Source organism: Augochlora pura, chromosome 2 (assembly GCF_028453695.1).
Source record: "Augochlora pura isolate Apur16 chromosome 2, APUR_v2.2.1, whole genome shotgun sequence".
Taxonomy (NCBI): domain Eukaryota; kingdom Metazoa; phylum Arthropoda; class Insecta; order Hymenoptera; family Halictidae; genus Augochlora; species Augochlora pura.
Genome location: NC_135773.1, coordinates 14,041,820 through 14,060,507, shown reverse-complemented (window position 1 = coordinate 14,060,507; position 18,688 = coordinate 14,041,820). Strand labels below are relative to the sequence as shown.

Sequence of the window (18,688 nt, the reverse complement as noted above, 5' to 3'; positions counted from 1 at the left end):
AAAACAGTTCTCTTCACACGGTGGCGGTGGAATTTCTTCAGACGTTTCTCAGAGTGAACATTCCATCTTCGAACGAAGCACGAATTTCTCGAACTCATTGCATCCAATCAGCAGCAAGGCTTAACAACTAGAATTACGTTTCAATTGATTTCGCTAATCTTCGACATCAAAAATGAAACTTTAGAATTGCCTATCACTCTGAACACTACCCTCACCAGATGATTTTCTTAATAAGATTTTTATCTGCCGAATTTCGACTTTGCTAAAAGGATAGAAAACAGGAAGTAAAGTATAGAAAGCTGGCGTTCATTTATTCTGCTCTTTCCATTTCAATTTTCAAGTTCGTTTTTATCGAACATGAACATGCCACTAGCTAATTGAAAGGACACAGCCGATTAAGATGGTCAAAACTGCCCTTAGAGGATTTTCAATGAGTCATACACCGTTCGATAGCTGACCAATAAAAACTCATCTGTGTAAAAATTTCCTTTGTAACTTGTCCGTGAGGGTAGTTACAGGGTAAATTAGATTTCGCGGTTTTCCGGCATTTTTCCATCTTTAGCGGCTTTCTAAAATTTTGAAAAGAATATGACTTATTTTGGACATTAAGCCGCATGTTATAGAACTTTTCAGATTTTTCAGTTGCAAGCTGTGATTATCAAAAATGAGAAACCCCCAAAAAATCGGAAAATTGAAGATTTCTCACTGTTATATTATATTCAAAACTTTTATATTAATTCCCTGATAAGGTACTATCACGGCTCGTGTACTCAATTTTTCTCAGATTTTTTGCCAACCTGCAACATTGTCAAAAAAAATGAAAACCCAATGTGTAACTACCCTCACGGACAAGTTCCAGGGTTAAAATTTTACACAGATGAGTTTTTATTGGTCAGCTATCGAACGGTGTATGACTCATTGAAAAACCTCTAAGGGCAGTTTTGACCATCTTAATCGGCTGTGCCCTTTCTTAAACCTCTGAAATCTATTTGGGATTTGTTTGAAAGACGTCTCGTTCTGAAAGGAACCGATGCTTATGCATCAGAAACGATTTGAATGGAACGCTTCAGGAAGAGAAAATTCTAACGAGCGAAACGTTAATCATCCCGGAGCGCGAAACCGCAAAAGTGCGCAGCAGTGAAAAGTTCCGTAGAAACGGCGTCGAACCAGAAGAAGAAGAAGAAAGAGAAGAAGATTAAGAAGAAGAGTAGAACCGTGATCGACACGTCCCCGGAGGGTTCGGAACGAGCGCTCCTTATATTCCTGCTCCTCGTGAGTTTCCATCGGCAATGGTATCGGCATCGGCATCGCCATTTTGCTGGTCACGGAGCAAAGTGGAACGAGGCGCGCACGTCCAGCGGAATCTAAAAGGGAAAGAAAACCGAGATGGGAGGAGGAACGATTTTGTTGTAAAATAGCGAGCGAACAGACGGACAGACGAGTCGAGGAGATGTACGAGAGAGTTCAGCACCGCCGCGTTGCCTGAAAAGGAAACCGACGGCGCCTCCAGTTAGCGGAAGTCGCCCTCCGACTAGTTTTACACGCAGCCGCGTCGCCGAGCAACGCGAAACAACCATGATCGCCGGCCGGTGACGTTATATACGCGCGAACGCCGCTAATTAGTCCTCCGGTATGTGAACACCGAGGAATTTTCGTAGAAACGCGCGGCTAATCGCCTCGGCACGGTCGCCCGGCCAATCCACCACGCACGACTCGACATGTTTTTAAATGGGAAAGTGGGCCGCTTCTTCTTGGAGCCTTATTTCTTTTGCTAAAAATTTCCACATTTTTTATTTTTTCCTGCTGCTTTTGTCTCTTACTTATCATTATTTTTCTTTCTGAAACACTGATAAGAATAATTGAACCACGCACATATTTGTCAAGAAAAACATTAGTTTCCATATTTTCGTAATCTCGCAGGGTTAAGCACTGGCAAGCTTTGATAGACGACTTCGACCGTAAAGACCGTCCTAGTTCATAGGTCGAGGCTCGTATTTCTCTGCGGTCCGTGACCTTGCGCCCCGAGATGTCCATGCATCGAACAGCCATTCCCACAAGCTGACGTTTCACGATACTAATATAGCGTGGAATTCGCAAAGGAAGCAACAAGACGCGTCGCGAGTCGCAACAGGGTACCAACCAAGGGACGAACGCCGACAAATTTAATAACCCTAATGAACTTTTTGTCCGGCGCGAGCATGCCTCGCAATCAGAGGCTAGTCCGCATTCACGGCTATAAGAAACGCGGCTCTTTCTTACCTTGCACGTCGATTAGGATATTAATCTTGGACGAGGCCGGCTGGAAACGCGACCGAGGGACCCGGGGACCGATGCAGATCCGTCGTCGATCCGCATTCTCCGATTCCGTGGCGCCGCGCCGCACCGCACCGAGCCGAGCCGAGCCGCGCCGCGCGTTCTGCTTTCGTGTTCCGCAGCGTGCGCGTCTCGGGAACGGAGCATCTGGCCGGCAGGGAATACCAGGACCCGGCTCCTCCGTTCTTTCCCGTGGGCCAGACCCCTTGTTCGGAGCGCAGCCCCGCGCGCGCCGCGCCTTCGGGATGTACCCGCCGGACCCGGTGCAAGAAGGATGTCGTTGCGCAATTATTTTCGCATGATTCCGATCGCCTGATCAGATTAAGACCGCCCTTTTCGCCGGCGGAACGCGACCGGGGGACTTCGTTTGCGATCCGCGTTACCCGGCAAAACCGGGTTCCGAAAGACGAGCCGGGTACGTGCGACTATGCAACGCGGCGCGACCAACGAAAACGAAGACGTAAGCCGATGAAGAAGTCCGAATTGAGGGACGGGCCCCGCTCCGACGTCTGTCGATCATCGGCTACCGTTTTTGTACGAGGCGTGAGCGGGCCCCCGGACCGGACTCCCCTTCCTTCTATCGGTGTTCCGGTTATTAGCGGAGTTATGAATGATACCGATAGCGGCGGGTCTGTCGGCGCGAATGGTAATTGGCCCAATTACGTTTTTCGACAGAATACTTTCGGCGATTCTTACTTTATTTGCTTACTAGGCGCTGGCCGAGCTCGGAGGAATTCAATTTCGTTCGACGCGTTCAACGAAACTTCACGGCAGCTTCGGAGTCGAAGTTGCTGGACCTTTAATTTCATGGCCGTTTTCATTAGTTCTCAATTATTTTTCAACGCAAAATGATTCCCATTTTGTGTCGTATTCAATAGGTATCAGCTAATTTGTTACAAATCTCTTGACCCTCTTCTAAACATATTATCCTTGAGGAGATTGTAATATCTCCCAACAAAGTTTCTAAATTGGACGAAAAAATGGCGTCCCCGAATTTGATGAACGCGTGGTAATTAACACGTCGAGGTAAATCATGCAAGTCGTCGTAGACAAGAGTATCGTGTTTAGCGTGGTAACGATACCATTGAACAAGAACAGTATCTGTAATAAATGGACTAGGTAGATACATAAATGACTCGTGCTTGGTAAGCTTCATTTGTTCCATTCGGAACGAGTCGGGGCGAGTCGGACCGAAACAGAGCTCGAATGATTCAGGCCGTTCGCAACGGGACGACAAATGGGCCACACGGCAAGAATCATCGGGGCACCGTGTAGCTGGACCTGGTTGCACAACGAAATCAACGGTGCTCGCGTGTATGTAAGTGGTTCGCCCACCGGCACGGCACGCTTTTCAGCCTTAGAAAGCTATCTATAGATCGGGAGAAGCGTTTTCGACGATGTGGGTGGCGACCTCAGCCCGTTCAACTCGGTGATTCTATGAACGAGAGGGTCGTCGACGCACGGAAGTCGCGCGACGAGTGTTTACATTTCACTCGTCATTCGTGAAACGTCATTCCGATGTCGTCACGTGATTGACGGCACCATCTCTGAGATCGTGCACGCTTTTAGACAATCTTTTAACACCTTCTGGCTAATCTCGGTTCACGGTTAATCGAGCGACACTAATACTCTTAATCGAACGACGCTAGTGCTCTCTTCATCGAACAATACTGGTACCCTTCACCCTCGCGTGTACAGCTGGCTACCAATTTCTATTTCGCCTTCAGTAATTATAAGTAAAGCATCGCAAACGAATCCCAATTCTTAATAAATGAATTTCTCCAATTCTTTGCTAAAGGTCAACCTGTTTTCTGTTTCAGTCTGCATCGGAACCAATGGCCGCCTCTCCGTTCCGTCCAATAAGCAGCATCACTACCGGAATCTTCGAGACCGGTACACCAACTGTACTTATGTTGACGGCAACCTGGAGATCACATGGCTCCAGAACGAGATCTTCGACCTCAGCTTCCTCCAGTATATTCGGGAGGTCACTGGCTACGTCCTCATCAGCCACGTGGACGTCCAGAAGATCGTCCTGCCGCGGCTGCAGATCATACGCGGCAGAACGCTGTTCAAGCTCAACATTCACGAGACCGAATTCGCCCTGTTCGTCACGATGTGTCAGATGCAAAACTTGGAGATGCCGGCCCTCAGAGGTACAGTTCTTGCTTCTCCATTCATCCCCTCTCGAGTGTCAATTTTCTTTTTCACTACATTCTTACCTATTTCTTCAACATGAACGTCGACACGAAACAATAAAATTCGGGTGATCCGTTTGTAACGAATTGTTTAGAACGTAGTAATAATAAAAAGAAAGTTTTATTTTCTAATCACAGGACAAATTTCTAACGAATATACTGAACACAATTTATAGTGCATGTTTGCCATTCACCTCTATTAATCTGGAATCAAATTCCAGCCTTTTCTTATCCGTGTACGATTATACAAAACAATTTTCTTTTCCTTGAACTTTTGCCGAAAATTGGAATTTCTAATTCCTACACGAATCCTCTTCGATTTTGGAAAATGTGATGAAATTCAGTTGAGAAAAATTAGTCTGGACAAAATTAATGTTCAACATTGGACAGCGATCAAGCGTCGAGTAAGAGGTACTTGGCCTGAAATCGAACGCTCTAGCAACGCGTGCACGTTCCAAAGTGATAGTAAAAATCGTGTTGAAAGATAGCGCAATTAAATGGTCACCGACGCGCGTCAACGCGTACGCGTGCGTGTAGCCGTTCCGCATCCCGTTATTAGCCTTTCAATGGTGAACGTGTCCCGTCTGGACAACGAAAACTAAATCGCCCCGGTCGTTTTCCAGACATACTCAACGGCAGCGTGGGCATGTACAACAATTACAACCTCTGCCACATCCGCACGATCAACTGGGACGAAATAATCACTGGCCAGAGCGGGACGTATTCCTATGTGTACAATTTCACGTCGCCGGAGCGCGTCTGCCCGCAGTGCGACAAGAGCTGCGAGCAGGGCTGCTGGGGCGAGGGTCCGGAGAACTGCCAGAGGTACTCGAAAACGAACTGCTCGCCGCAGTGCTGGCAGGGCAGGTGCTTCGGGCCCAATCCGCGGGAGTGTTGCCATCTTTTTTGCGCCGGTGGCTGCACGGGCCCGAAACAGAGCGACTGCCTCGCCTGCAAGAACTTCTTCGACGACGGCGTGTGCACGCAGGAATGCCCGCCCATGCAAAAGTAAGTAGACCCCGTCATCGAGCATCTCCGGCCGGATCTCGAACAAATTTCTATTTACCCCGATCCCTGGCTAATCGTTCCCTAATCAAAGCATCGCGACGAGTCCAATCTGGAACTGAAATTACAGAGAATACTCGGACAGGTTCAGCGATCATGAATCATCTCCGACATAGAGTGTTTAAAGAATCGTAAGTGCGAGTCCTAGAAAATTTAGAAAAAGGCAAAAATTCTCTCATCGATTAGAACATATTGTTCGACGATTTTACTTTGCCACCAGTCTACCGGAGATCTAGTGGCATGATTATCATGCACCGAGGATCGAGTAGATATTGTGTGTAAAGTTATGATCCTGATAGTACGTGATTCGATGCAGCAGTAAAATCAGGCACGCCGTCGAGCTGAATCGAAAAACGTCGATCGATCCGTAGGGCCACGTCGACATGCGCGTATTTCTCGAGCTTAAGAACCGCGCATGAAAAATAGTGTATCGATTTACAATAGTACACTTATTATCGATAAATCTCGCTTGGGTCGATTCGAGCACGACCGGGGATCGAATTTCCGCGAAGTTTACGACTCGGTTACGATATTGAAACGTCGATGCTTTCAGGTACAACCCAACGACGTACTCGTGGGAAGCTAATCCGGATGGAAAATACGCGTACGGCGCCACTTGCGTAAGAAAGTGCCCGGAGCACCTCTTGAAGGACAACGGGGCTTGCGTAAGGTCCTGTCCGCCGAAGAAGAAGGCCCTGAACGGCGAGTGCGTGCCCTGCGACGGCCCCTGCCCGAAAACCTGCAAGGGCGTCGAGAAAGTGCACTCCGGTAACATAGACAGCTTCAACGACTGCACAATCATCGAGGGCTCGATTACGATTCTGGACCAGAGCTTCCAAGGCTTCCAACACGTCTACCTTAACTTCAGCTTTGGCAAACGATACGAAAAGATGCATCCCGACAAGCTGGAAGTATTTAGCACGCTGAAGGAGATCACCGGGTTCTTGAACATCCAGGGCGACCACAAGGACTTCAAGAACCTGTCCTACTTCCGGAACCTCGAAATAATCGGCGGCCGAACCCTGACGGAGTACTTCGCCTCCCTGTATATCGTGAAGACGTCGCTGGTCTCGTTCGGGCTCAGCTCGTTGAAAAAGATCTATTCGGGATCGATCGCCATATTGGAGAACAAAAACCTGTGCTACGCGCAGAGCATCAACTGGACCAGGATCAAGAAGTCGTCGGAACACGAGAGCTTGCTATCGAACAATCGGAACGAAACCGAGTGCAGTAAGTAGCTTGATTATTTTGCAAGCTTTCGGACTATGATCAGTCTTTCTAGCAGAAGAACCTCGATGTTTCGGAAGTCTTTGAGTCCCCTGATTATCGTGTACAAAAGATACCGCCACCAATTATATTTTAAGGCTCGCGTTTTGCAGCAATCAATCGCGCAATTAACCGAGCGGTTTTTAATTGCAGTAAAAGATGGATTGGTGTGCGACGAGCAATGTTCCGAAGAGGGCTGTTGGGGGCCAGGTCCGGCGCAGTGTTTGTCGTGCAAGAACTTCATTCTAGGGAACGACTGTCTACAGGATTGCACCGCGCCAGGGTAAATATGCTCGCCGATAAACCAATTTACCGTATAACGACCGAATCCTTGAATAACGTATGTCACTTTTGTTGTATTAAATTCGCCTACCTCAGATTCTGGAACGAAGGTAAATTCGCCTGGGGAGATCTAAGCTTTTCGCTTTGAATGCCTGTTAGCCTCGCACTATGTTTTCGACCGCTAGACGTAAATCGTTCCGCGACACGGAATCACGAACGGCTGCCTTCGTCTTTTCCAGGATTTATCAGGCGGACGAGAAAACCTGCAAGCTTTGTCACGAGGAATGCGACGGAACTTGCACCGGGCCGAACGCGGAGCACTGCACCAAGTGCAAACACGCGCGTGACGGTCCGTTCTGCGTGCCCGAATGCCCGTCCTCCAAGTATAACGACAACGGCGTCTGCAAGGACTGTCACGGGAACTGCGTGGGCGGTTGCCAGGGGCCCGAGAATAACATCGGCCTTAATGGATGCCACAGCTGCGATAAGGCGATCATGAACGGCAATGTATCTGAAGGATGTTTGCAGAAAGGGGAACCGTGTCCTGACGGTGAGTGACCCTTGATCCGACTACTCGAATACCTCATACGACCAACATCAATCGTTCTCGGTCCCAGTCCATCCGGACGGGAAAATTGATTTCTTTTTAGCCAAACCGGAAGAAGATGAAGAATTCTTCTAGTCAATTTAGCTACATAACTTCGCGAAAGAATATTTCCAGTTTTGTTAGTACCGGAAATTCATGTGAAAACAATTGTTACAGGACATTACTACGAATGGGTGAGTCCGCAAGAGCAGGGGACTTTGAAACCTCTGGCAGGGAAGGCTGTTTGCCGCAAGTGCCACCCCCGTTGCAAGAAATGCACCGGCTACGGGTTCCACGAACACGTATGCCAGGAGTGCACGAAATTCAAGAGGGGAGAGCAGTGCGAGGACGAGTGCCCTGCGGAATATTTCGCGAATGCCGACACTCAGCTTTGCATACCGTGCTTCAGCGAATGCCGAGGCTGCTTCGGCCGGGGCCCCAATCAGTGTTACAAGTGTCGGAATTATAAAATCTATCTGGTAAGCAAATGCATCCATTCTTCCATCAGAAAGTCACTCGCGTGCATAGTAAAAGCAACGAAACGAATGTGTTACTTTGTCTTCCAGGATGAAAATGTAGACGGCAACGCGACGGCCTTCAATTGTACAGAGACATGTCCCCCCGAATATCCTCACAAGATCTTCCCGCAGGACAGCGAACCTTATTGCTCCGTGGAAACCGTGGGTCAAGGATACCAAATGGACAACGAGCTACGACCGGCTCTCCTAGCTGGCGTAGTGGTGTTCACGTTGGTGTTCATTGTGGTTACCGCCTTGATCATGTATTTCTGGCGAATCCGGGCGAAAGCGAAGGAGAACACAGTGAAGATGACGATGGCGCTGACAGGATTAGACGATAACGAGCCTCTTCGACCGACCGGAGTCAAGCCGAATCTAGCGAAGTTGCGTATCATCAAGGAGGAAGAGATGCGGAAAGGTGGTATTCTAGGTTACGGGGCGTTCGGAAACGTTTACAAGGGTGTCTGGGTACCTGAAGGAGAGAACGTCAAGATACCGGTAGCTATAAAAGTTCTGCACGATGGCACTGGGGCGAACACGTCCAAAGAGTTTCTGGACGAGGCGTATATAATGGCCAGCGTGGAGCACCCGAACTTGCTTCAGTTGTTGGCTGTCTGTATGACGTCGCAGATGATGCTCGTCACGCAACTAATGCCGCTCGGATGTCTGCTGGACTTTGTGCGCACGTTCAAGGACAAGATCGGCTCGAAGGCTCTGTTGAATTGGTGCACGCAAATCGCCAGGGGCATGGCCTACTTGGAAGATAGGAGGTTGGTCCATCGGGATCTCGCGGCACGGAACGTCCTCGTACAAACGCCCAACTGCGTGAAAATTACCGACTTTGGTTTGGCCAAGCTCTTGGACATCAACGAGGAACAGTACAAAGCTGCCGGTGGCAAAATGCCAATCAAGTGGCTGGCCTTGGAGTGCATCCAGCACCGAGTGTTCACGCACAAGTCCGATGTCTGGGCCTTTGGTGTGACCATCTGGGAGGTGCTGACCTATGGCGGCAGACCTTACGAGAATGTGCCTGCCAGAAACGTGCCGGAATTATTGGAAAAGGGCGAGAGACTACCGCAGCCGTCGATCTGCACGATCGATGTTTACATGATCATGATCAAATGCTGGATGCTGGACGCGGAGTCTAGGCCCAGCTTCAAAGAACTGGCAGAGGACTTCGCAAAGATGTCCAGAGACCCTGGCCGATACCTTGCTATCAAGGGCGACAAATATATGAGACTACCTTCGTATACATTGCAGGTTAGTAAGGTGAAAGAGCTACTTTCTATTGCAAATATTTTTTGCTAGCTTACAATTAGAGGGTGTTAATAAAATTACCATTTCCAATTGATCCTAGGACGAAAAGGAAATGATACGGAATCTTGCATCGGATGGTCCCGAGGCATTGGTGGACGCTGACGAGTACCTCCAGCCAAAATCTAGAGCCCCGATTCCACCCGGGCTTTCAACGTCCAATACTTCCGGTTCCCCGCCGAATACTCCCGTGAAAGCCTGTTGGCCCAATGGCAAGCCTCTTGCCGCCGACTCTCCCACACCACAAAATCAACAAAACTGGGACAGGGAGTTGTTGAGGTACGGTGGAAATCATCGAAACGGTAATGCGCCGCACGAGCCTGGAAATTCTGGTCAGCACGCACATTTCGCACCACCGAATGGACACTGTGGACACCCTGTCGGATCGGACAGCTCCAGTTCGAGATACTGTTCGGATCCGTTGAAAATGATCAGCGTCAGAGGTAAGTTGATTCAATCTTGTACTACAAGGGAAAATGTATACTTTGTACCGAGACATTCTTTAAGGAACGAAAGCCTCAGGATACAATGTAGACTGACTTGTTATTGCAATTTCTAGATTGCGACGTAACAGACGACTGTTACGACGGGGACGTGAACTCCGTGCATCAGCAGGCTCAAGTAGGAAACCTGAAGTTAGACTTGCCATTAGACGAAGACGATTATTTAATGCCATCGCCGCAATTGCCAGCGAACACAACACAGTACATGGATCTCATAGGGGACTCGAAGCCAGCAGGTAAACTACAAACGTGATCCTAAAATCCTAACTACACCTTTTTCGTAGAGAATTTTAGTTTCCAGACATTTACCATTTCTTTATTACAGACATGGAACCAAAGCGGATCAACAACGGCTACCGGAAGTACCCCGAATTCCTGACCATCCAAGGGAAAACGTCCTTGGATAACCCCGAGTACATAATGTCGCAGGACGAAGGACCACTAACCCCGCAGACGTTGGGCATCCCGACGCCGGACCTGGAAAAGGTACTAACGAACGGGACCTTCGGCTCGCAGATCAGACAGAGGAGTTCGGAAGAAGAATCCGACCACGAGTATTACAACGACTTCGATCGCCTCGAACGGGAATTGCAGCCGTTGAAGCCTCTCAGGAAGAACGAGACGACCGTCTGATTCCGAAGACGATTCCTACAAGAGATTACTATGTTTCCGCTGTTCAGAACCGTGGGACTGGCATCGTTCGGAAACACCGCGACAAATTCGGTTCCTAGTGCGTAGGAAACCCCAGAGTACTTAGAAAAGGACACTTCGCCCGAGTGCCGTGTTTCGATTGTGATTAGACGTAGATCGCGAGAACTGTGCTAGCTCTCTGATCCAGGGGAGGGCGTGTCTCGTGCACAAAGAACTGTTGCGTACGCGACCAACGAGTAGTGCAAAGATAATCTTAATGTGCCATTCGCAGTGGCTTGTAAATAAAGTACTGTCTACCACTTGTTTAAGGTTAATCTAAGAAACGACGTACAGTAAATGGCATGAGCGATTGTCTACCCTTCTACCTTTACCTGACTTCGACGGTCCACGTTCACCGCGCGTAGCCTCTTTCCCTGTGGCGGATTTACGATTATGCTATCCTGTATCGTACACCGAATTCTTTTCGATAGCTAAAATAATTTTCACGTACACCGAATTCTTTTCGATAGCTAAAATAATTTTCACGTAGTGGAATAAATTTCGAAAGGTAGAATGAATCTCTACGAAATGATTCGTAGCTCTGAAAATTCGAAAGTCAGTCTAGACAGCTTATCCGTAAATCCGTTACGGCAGTTTAGAGAAAGATTAATTCCAATTAAGCGAACATGGGCCCCTCTATAATTTCGAATGAAATCAACTGCCCTCGAGTTTGATCTTTCCCCTTTCATCTCGTTTCGTGTGTTAGAAAAATCGGCTAATCGAAATCTCCCGTTTCACGCGATCCATCACGAATCACGACATATCAAAAATGGTATTCGAGGCCGTTTAGTGATCGCGAGAGTTACGATGAAATTTCCCCCGGGTGCGCAACGTCTGCGCGATTCGCCGTTGACTGTGATAAGAAACGTTCTACTATTTCTCGTGGACACTTAAAACATCTCTCACTGTTCCAGCTTGTCGTTTTATCTCTATCCTTTTCTATTTTTCTCTATAATTAGAGAAACTATCTTTTCTATAATTAGAGTAACGATCATCGCGACACGAGGATCGCGTGCCCGTGGGACCCAGAGGAAACGAAAAAGGGACCGTTCCATTTAAAAACTTTTCCGGATCCCCTAAAATATTTTTGTATGCCATCGCCTCCGCGAAATGGGACCAATAAGCTTGGCCGTAGCCAAGCAACGGATGCGTGTTTTTAGAAAAGAAGAACGCGTCTTGTAAATAGACTAGCGACCACTAGCGCCTACGCTCTTACGAATGTAAAGAAACGGAAATGTACTTGAGTAAATTAAGCGTTAATCTGTGGCGTCTTTTTTTTCTTGTTTTGTTTTACCGGAAAAGGGGAAACGAAGAAAAAGACAACAACGGAAGAAAGCGACTAGGATTAGGACGTGCCATGTTGTGTACAGGGAACGCGCGATGCTGCGAACACTGTTTTCACCTGTGTTCACCGAAAGGAAGATAATTGATCCTCCCTGGCGTTGCGTTTCATTTGTAAAAGATGTGCATCGGGCGTCTGCGAGATTGACGATCTCATTCACGATGGTATACTTGGGCGGACAAGATCAACGAACGTAAAACTTGAACAACGTGTAAAAAAAAGAGATATCGATGCCACTAATGAAACGAATGTAAAAATAAAATTTCGATCGAGGGTACCTGTCGTGCAAAGACTGCGAGAAAGAAAATTAGCAAAGATCGTTCACACGATTCTGCGAGCTCAAAGTAATCTTGTCCGCGAAGTATAAGAAACTTTTCGAGGGAATCAAACGTCGTGCGATTTTCTGTGATAAATGGAAACAAAAGTTTTATAAAAAAAAATTGTTTTCTCTTCTATTTTATTGTCTTGTTGTTTAGAACGCGGCCAGCTCGTCGCTGATGCATGAGAAAACGTTGTCGCACGGATTTCCAATCTCGCCGCACGCAAAATGCAGAATCTTATTCTTAATGTAAGCAAATACGTACCGTGTACATTGTGTCTACTATTCTAAGTGTTATGAAATAGTTATGTTAGCGATTTCTCTCCATTGTAAAATATATACGATCATTCGTCGCGTCGCCGAGCGGATCAGCGTGTATCATTGTAGAAAACCGTGCGTGCGCCTAAATTCGATGCTTTTTTATTAAGAAGTCGGAAGAACGAAACACTCGTGAGAACCCATCCTTCCATATTTTCCTCTATCCCGTACTACCCACTCCTTACTTCATCACCCGCCACCTTAGATCGATGATTTCGTGTTTCTTCTTCTTTTGTAAACCGAAAACGTATGGAGAGCATGAATGTGAACCAGAAATTGTACAATACGTTTGATCGCCGGGATAATTAGCTGCGAGGAATTGCATTTGCCATTCGGTTGTGGACCTATAGAATTTATAAAACTTTATAATATCATAATTATCAACAAGTTATCGTAAAAAAATTATTGTAATAAAGAATCACCATCATTTTTACGTTGTTGTTTTCTCCCATTCCCAATGTTCACTGACTTCGTTTAGATTATACGTATCTTGTGTATGAATTTTATAGGAAAACCTATATTTACCCGATGAACCTGAATTTAATAAAACGGTCAGGGGGAATTTAATCACGGTCACGGGGAACCAAAACCACTGTACCTAACACCAGATATGTGTAGCGCGCTTTTAAGAGATCTTGTGGATTTATTTCTTTGGCGAGGAAAAGGAAAGGAGCTGCTTCGCCTCATCAGTAAGGCTTTTTAGCGTGCCCTACCTCAGACAGGGATAAGGGTAAGGATGGTTTTGACGGTACATATACATATAGAAACAGGGACGATCTTAGATAGCTTTCGGGAAAGGAATCCATCTGTTGGTGAGTGGCGGAGATAGTTGCCAAGTGTAAAAATCTTCGCATAAATATTAATTCTAAAAGTTCGAAGCAATAATATTCAGAATGACTTTATGTTTTTAGAAGAACGTGAACAATTATTTGAAAAAGCATAAGTAAATGGATGCTTGAATACCCGATCTCCCACACAAATTGTGTACATTTTACCGGAGCAATGGAGCAGAACAAATTTCACAAGGTTATGTGAAATAAACCGTTAAACCAGATTCTTGTTCCACGCAAATTCATAAAGGAAGAGCTGATTATGCAACCATGCGACTATGTAACACAACGTAACACATGCATGAGTACTACAAATGTACAGAATTCCGTGAGTCATTGAACCAAGTTTAACCGTTGAGTGCTAGGTGTCTGCTGTTTTCCCATCCAAAAGTACCAAAGAGCGCTGTTCGCTTGTCTTATTTCCTCTCCAAAAATGCCAAGCGACGCGATAGCGCTTGTCCTATTTCCTCTCCAAAAATGCCAAGCGGAGCGATAGCGCTTATCTTATTCCCTCTCCAAAAGTGCGAAGCGGCGCGATAGAGCTTGTTTATTCTTCGATTAAGAATGCCAAAAAGCACTATTGCGGTGTTTTCTATTCTATAATGTTCAAGCGACCGTTGTGCAACGCAGATATTTATTCGCCGCGCGTTCATTATATTTCGCGTGTGATCACAAGTGAATTGCAGCGAATGCCATAAGTAAATTCACTACCAAAAGGTTCATTAAATGAAACTTACTTATTTGCATGTTATGTTATTTGCATTGTTTGCATTAATTCTGCATGTTATGACTTCGACCTATTGTTCAAGCAAAATGGACATAATTTGATAACAAGTTTTATCACGATAAATCGCCTGTTGCACGATAACTACGATCAAGCCTACATTGCAGGAACGTATAATGGAGACAATAGAAGATCCACCCCTAAGGCATCTTTTCGATGGAACGTCCATATTTAATGTTTACAATGAAGCTGCCATTAATTTATCAGTTGGTGCACCTGGTCCCGATCTACTTCAAGATTTACCGGATATGATACAATTAGCAACGAACCATAAACTGGTAAAAATGGAGAATTTATTATAGGATTCCGAATTTTCCAAGTTTATCTGTTAACAAAAAAGAAACGAATTATAACAATTCATCGTATAATAAATACTACAGTATAGAAACTAGATCGGTGCAAGTGAAAGATATTGATAATTGATAAAACTTTTTTTCTATTGTAGAACAAAATACTGAGCATTGCACACAATTTCACTTTGATATAGTATTCTAGATAATCTGGCCTTCAAGAGATGAATTTCCGAAATGTAATCTTTCAAGAAATTGATCAAACAATTTATAAATTTTTCTTCGAGATCTCTTTATTGTTCACATGTGTTTGAAAAGATGGTGTTCGTTTCATACATCGTGATTACATTACATATCATGCTTCTTCTTAGGAAGAAGAACGCAAAGAGGGAAAGTACTATCTGTTTCAATATGGACCCAGTGCAGGTTTATGGGAATACCGTGATGAATTGGCAAAGTTTTTAACCAGACGATACGGCGATCCTGTGAGAAGAGAAAACTTGATTTTGTCCTGCGGTGCCACGCACGGTCTTCAAGTTTTGCTGAACACCGTTCTCTCGCCGAATGGAGTGATCTTCGTAGAAGAAGTCACTTATATGATTGCTTTAGATGTTTTCAAACAATTTCCATTGGTTAAAATAGTAACAGGTATATACAGCGGTTCCAGAAAATCTTTTTACACTAAATTTCCGATTTTTGAAAAAATCAACGACATACAAACTGATATAAAACTTTTATCCTTGCGATGCATAGTTCATTATTTTTAACCAAACTAGAGACATACTCCATCTTGAAAATATTACGTATTGAAACGTCTGTAAATATATTGCCAAATTTTTTCTTAACGGTTTTAACATAGACTTGAAAATCAATGGTTTTTTTATTCACTATATTGAACTTTGAATGAGCCTAAATTATTAGTTTAAAGACTAATTTTTATGACATTATAACAATTTAAATATTGAAATAATTCGACGAACGAGATTCGCTTTTTTAAAAGCTATTTAAACAAATGGAAGATTTGAATAAATCAAATCGAAATGTAAGTTATAAAGAATGATTCCAGTAATAACTATAATTTTTATTATGACAGTGCCAATGAAAAACGACGTAGTTGATTTAGATGCGTTTGAGAAAATAGTAGCCAAAGAGAAGAGCAAGGGTGAATTTCTTCTCACCGACGAAAAGATATTTTGGGCTATGTTTTATACGATTCCCACTTTCCACAACCCTACCGGAAGCACAATGCCTCCAGGTGAACAATTGATTATATATTCTTGATAATCGATCGTATAGTTACACAATAATTTGTTAATTTTCTGTAGAAAGCTGCAAGAAATTGGTCGAAATAGCGCGAAATTATTCTATGCTGGTTACCTGTGACGACGTTTATAATTTACTTTATTATGGAGATGGTTACCCGCCCCATCGATTATATTATTACGATGATCCAGAGGACGCTGGATACAAAGGTGGTAATATAATATCAAATGGAACATTTTCGAAGATCCTTTCGCCGGCGATTCGCTGCGGTTGGATAGAATGCCCTCCACGAGTAACAAAAATCCTTAGATCGTCGTAAGTTTTATGGATTTATAAATTTGATTATAATTTTTCCACTTACATTTCAAAATGATAAAATGCAACAAAATTTTGTATCACGCCAGTTAACAAAATGTTTTATTCAATTGTTTCATGAACTTGAAAACCGCCAGGGGGATCTTACATAGTGGTGGTGGTGTTAATAATTACGTTTCCGGTGTTATCGCAAGTTTATTGCATCTAGGACTTGAGGATATGTATCTCGACAAACTAATTAAAATTTACAAAGTACGTTCCGAAATTAAACCAAATTGTTTAAAGTAATTTACAATTGTGTCAAATGAAGGGTGATACAAATATTAAAAGGAATATTTCTTTTCCAGGAACGATTAACAACATTATGCGATGTATTGAATCGCCATTTACCATCATGCTGCTCATTCCAAAGACCAGAAGGTGGTTACTTTGTATGGCTTCATCTCCCATTGGGTAAGTATTATGTACAATATCTAATAGAACTATTTTATAGCAAATGAAAATACATATTATTTTCTGTAGGAATGAATGGTTCTGATTTTATCAAATGGTGTCAAGAGAATCATAAAGTATCAGCTATACCTGGGGTAAGATTTTCATACCCAGGAAAATGTGACAACCATGTAAGACTTAGTATAGCATTTCATGGAAAAGAGATTTTAAGAAAAGCTTCCCAGGTCTTTTGCACTTGTCTATTATATTATTACGAAAATTGTAAATAATTACTGAAAAAGAAAAGTAGAAGCAAACAAAAGCATATATGCAAAGAGAATGAAAATCTAATCCTATTCTAAAGTAGATAAGCATAGTAATAAATTTATAATAAAGGAAATGTTTCAATTATGAAAGGTATTGAGAAAATATAGATATTTTATATATTTTGTATATGTATATATATGTGTACAGTTTAATATTATATAACTTTAAAGTTTCATCACTATTTCAATATTATAATTTTGATGAATCACCTAAGAGTTCTTTTTCTTTGGTTTGCAACAACTGCTTAGCATTGTCAATGTAGTTACTACTTATATTACTTATGTAATTCTCAACTCTGAAAATTAAATCTGAAGACAAATCCTCTTTCCTTTTCAATGTCTTTATATGATTATTTCTCACATCAGTGATCTCATCTTTGCACTTCGTGAAATATGATTTTGCTGCCTTTGCTAAGTTTACCCTATGTTCTTTAGTGACTCTACCAAAAAAGAAACAAAGTTACAGTCGTCGTATGAACTTCTAAAAATTAATATCAATATATGACTCACTTACTTGGGTGTTGGTATATAGATCGTGGTACCATCTTGTTGCGGATTCAAATTCATTTGAGATTTCGACAGAACTTTCAGGATTTCAGGGATTATTTGAGGAAAGGCAGACACATTCAATACTATCATTTTAGGTTTTCGACTAATTTCTACTATTTCTTGAAGTTGATATTCAGTATCATCGTAATTTATCATTAATTCTTCAATAGCACCCAAACTTGTACGCAAACCTACATGTTTTACCAATTGATTCTTATAGTCTTCAAATACTTTATCAAACATTGACTTCATACGATCAGCATTTATAACCCCATCTAATTCAGTAGGATTAATATTTACAACCTGTGGCTTTTTCTTATTTTTCCCACGATCATTACTTTTTAATACTGTTTTTGTGGTGGATAAGTTGTTAACTCTATATAATTGCGGAAAATTATGCTGAATACACTGTACATTCGAAAATCTTGATTGATGGAGATTACACAAGTTCCGTACGTATCCCACTGAAAACTTGTTCAGTCTACATATGTACAGATTTGAAAAAGTTTTTGCACAGATGTGTAATTTCTTTGAAATCACCATTATTTCTCTTCCTTTTTAATTCAATCCTTTCAAGAATACTTCTTAATAACAATACCTGGAACACATTTTACTACCAAACATTGCAAAACATTAAGTATGTATGTACATGATACGATTACGTTATGTACATACAGTCACAACTTAGCTATTGATCTAAACCATGGTGTAAACCAACCTAAGAAATGGTCTAACTCACAAGTAAAATTTTGTCTAAAACTGTGAGGGCAGCATTGTTTAGCTGTGGAACGTCAACCAATCAAACAAGGGCAGTTTCTGTACCATACCTCAAATTTCTGAACCCTTTGCCCCTGTCATGGCTCATTATGGTGTTGCGGTCTGAATTGTCTGGATGTAGGGAATTTGATGTGGTTCGGTTGCCCGTGGAGCGCTGAACCGCTCTGCTCGTGAAAGGTTGTAGAGAGTTGTACAACTTTGAATATTTTAAGCAAAAACTGGTACTTTATTGATAGAGCTCTATGATCTACTTTCTTTGACTGTCGAATAAAGTCTGTCTGTATTTTCCCGAGGAAAGCAAGTTTTATTCCTGCGTTCCTTCTGGTTCTTCCTCCCTTGTCCAATAGGAAAATTGGGGTCCTCTAGCTGGATGCTGATTCGTCGGATGGCTCATCTTCTGGTTGCAGA

General features: G+C 43.6%; 3 protein-coding genes across 10 annotated transcripts in view; 2 read left to right on the top strand and 1 right to left on the bottom strand.

The window, feature by feature from the left end:
• Egfr (epidermal growth factor receptor) overlaps nt 1–13,141 on the top strand; it is a 204,947-nt gene extending 191,806 nt beyond the window's left edge. For all 4 annotated transcript variants that reach the window (XM_078187031.1, XM_078187022.1, XM_078187011.1 and 1 more), the window contains 10 exons: nt 4,134–4,469; nt 5,135–5,519; nt 6,130–6,806; nt 6,996–7,125; nt 7,364–7,674; nt 7,888–8,189; nt 8,277–9,488; nt 9,586–9,985; nt 10,102–10,281; nt 10,371–13,141. In XM_078187031.1, coding sequence (XP_078043157.1) covers nt 4,134–4,469; nt 5,135–5,519; nt 6,130–6,806; nt 6,996–7,125; nt 7,364–7,674; nt 7,888–8,189; nt 8,277–9,488; nt 9,586–9,985; nt 10,102–10,281; nt 10,371–10,678 — 4,241 coding nt within the window. In that variant the 3' untranslated portion in view covers nt 10,679–13,141. The remainder of the gene's footprint in view (nt 1–4,133; nt 4,470–5,134; nt 5,520–6,129; nt 6,807–6,995; nt 7,126–7,363; nt 7,675–7,887; nt 8,190–8,276; nt 9,489–9,585; nt 9,986–10,101; nt 10,282–10,370) is intronic.
• Nucleotides 13,142–13,310: 169 nt separating this feature from the next.
• On the top strand, nt 13,311–17,285 carry LOC144478474 (2-aminoadipate transaminase). 4 transcript variants are annotated; one of them, XM_078196392.1, is made up of 9 exons: nt 13,311–13,526; nt 13,626–13,872; nt 14,436–14,606; nt 14,990–15,266; nt 15,712–15,873; nt 15,944–16,196; nt 16,334–16,448; nt 16,544–16,649; nt 16,719–17,285. In XM_078196392.1, the coding sequence occupies exons 2-9, from the start codon at nt 13,807–13,809 to the stop codon at nt 16,916–16,918; spliced, it is 1,350 nt and encodes a 449-aa protein (XP_078052518.1). In that variant the 5' UTR covers nt 13,311–13,526; nt 13,626–13,806; the 3' UTR covers nt 16,919–17,285. The 4 variants fall into 4 exon arrangements, with proteins under 4 accessions (XP_078052518.1, XP_078052516.1, XP_078052520.1 ...); XM_078196390.1 differs by having other exon boundaries at nt 13,522–13,872; XM_078196394.1 differs by lacking the exons at nt 13,311–13,526; nt 13,626–13,872 and adding an exon at nt 13,886–14,242.
• On the bottom strand, nt 17,060–18,358 carry Mrrf1 (mitochondrial ribosome recycling factor 1). 2 transcript variants are annotated; one of them, XM_078196398.1, is made up of 3 exons: nt 18,222–18,358; nt 17,469–18,101; nt 17,060–17,394 (listed from the first exon to the last, which is right to left on the bottom strand). In XM_078196398.1, exons 2-3 carry the CDS (start codon nt 18,044–18,046, stop codon nt 17,145–17,147), a joined length of 828 nt encoding a protein of 275 aa, XP_078052524.1. In that variant the 5' UTR covers nt 18,047–18,101; nt 18,222–18,358; the 3' UTR covers nt 17,060–17,144. The 2 variants fall into 2 exon arrangements, with proteins under 2 accessions (XP_078052524.1, XP_078052523.1); XM_078196397.1 differs by lacking the exon at nt 18,222–18,358 and having other exon boundaries at nt 17,469–18,195.
• Between the last annotated feature and the right edge of the window lie 330 nt (nt 18,359–18,688).